The 460-nt window shown below is 64.1% G+C and overlaps 1 protein-coding gene across 1 annotated transcript in view; it reads left to right on the top strand.

Annotated features, from left to right (window-relative positions):
- Nucleotides 1–8: 8 nt before the first annotated feature.
- The window catches only part of MVK (mevalonate kinase), a gene marked incomplete at its 5' end in the record, with an annotated part of 11,666 nt that continues 11,214 nt past the window's right edge, over nt 9–460 (top strand). The window contains one exon of the mRNA XM_010133866.1: nt 9–51. Within this exon, the coding sequence (XP_010132168.1) occupies nt 9–51 (43 nt within the window). The remainder of the gene's footprint in view (nt 52–460) is intronic.

The raw sequence follows: 460 nt of genomic DNA on the forward strand, positions 1-460 counted from the left end.
AGAGGAGCTGGGACACCCATCGCCTCCAGGAGCTGTGCAGGGGGCTCGCAGGCAAGTGGAAACCGCTGCCCCTGGGCCCTGCCCGGTGACAGCGCCGGGACCCCCGTCGCTTGTTTGCTCTCCCTGCGGAGCGTTGCTGGGCCTGGTCTCTGACCACGCTCAGTGTGTGACTAACGTGTCCCCGCACGCCTCTAGCTCAGGCACCCGTACCGTGTGCCTCCTGTGACCTGCCTGGCGCTCTGGTACCTGCGAGTGGCCCGTGCTGTGGCTGCCTCTCCTGGTTCAGGTTCCCGGGGGCTCTTTCTAGTGCTGCTGTAGCTCAAGCAGTGTTTCAATATATACAGGGGCACCCGGGGCCCCGTCCAGGTGTGTTACTGGTGGAGAGCCAAAAAGGAGTCTCTCTGAAGCTGCTCTGAGAGGAGGGCTCTTGGGGAAGGCGGGGATACGGGGCCTCTTTCCC

The sequence above is a fragment of the Buceros rhinoceros genome, unplaced genomic scaffold (assembly GCF_000710305.1).
Source record: "Buceros rhinoceros silvestris isolate BGI_N320 unplaced genomic scaffold, ASM71030v1 scaffold27773, whole genome shotgun sequence".
Lineage (NCBI taxonomy): Eukaryota > Metazoa > Chordata > Aves > Bucerotiformes > Bucerotidae > Buceros > Buceros rhinoceros.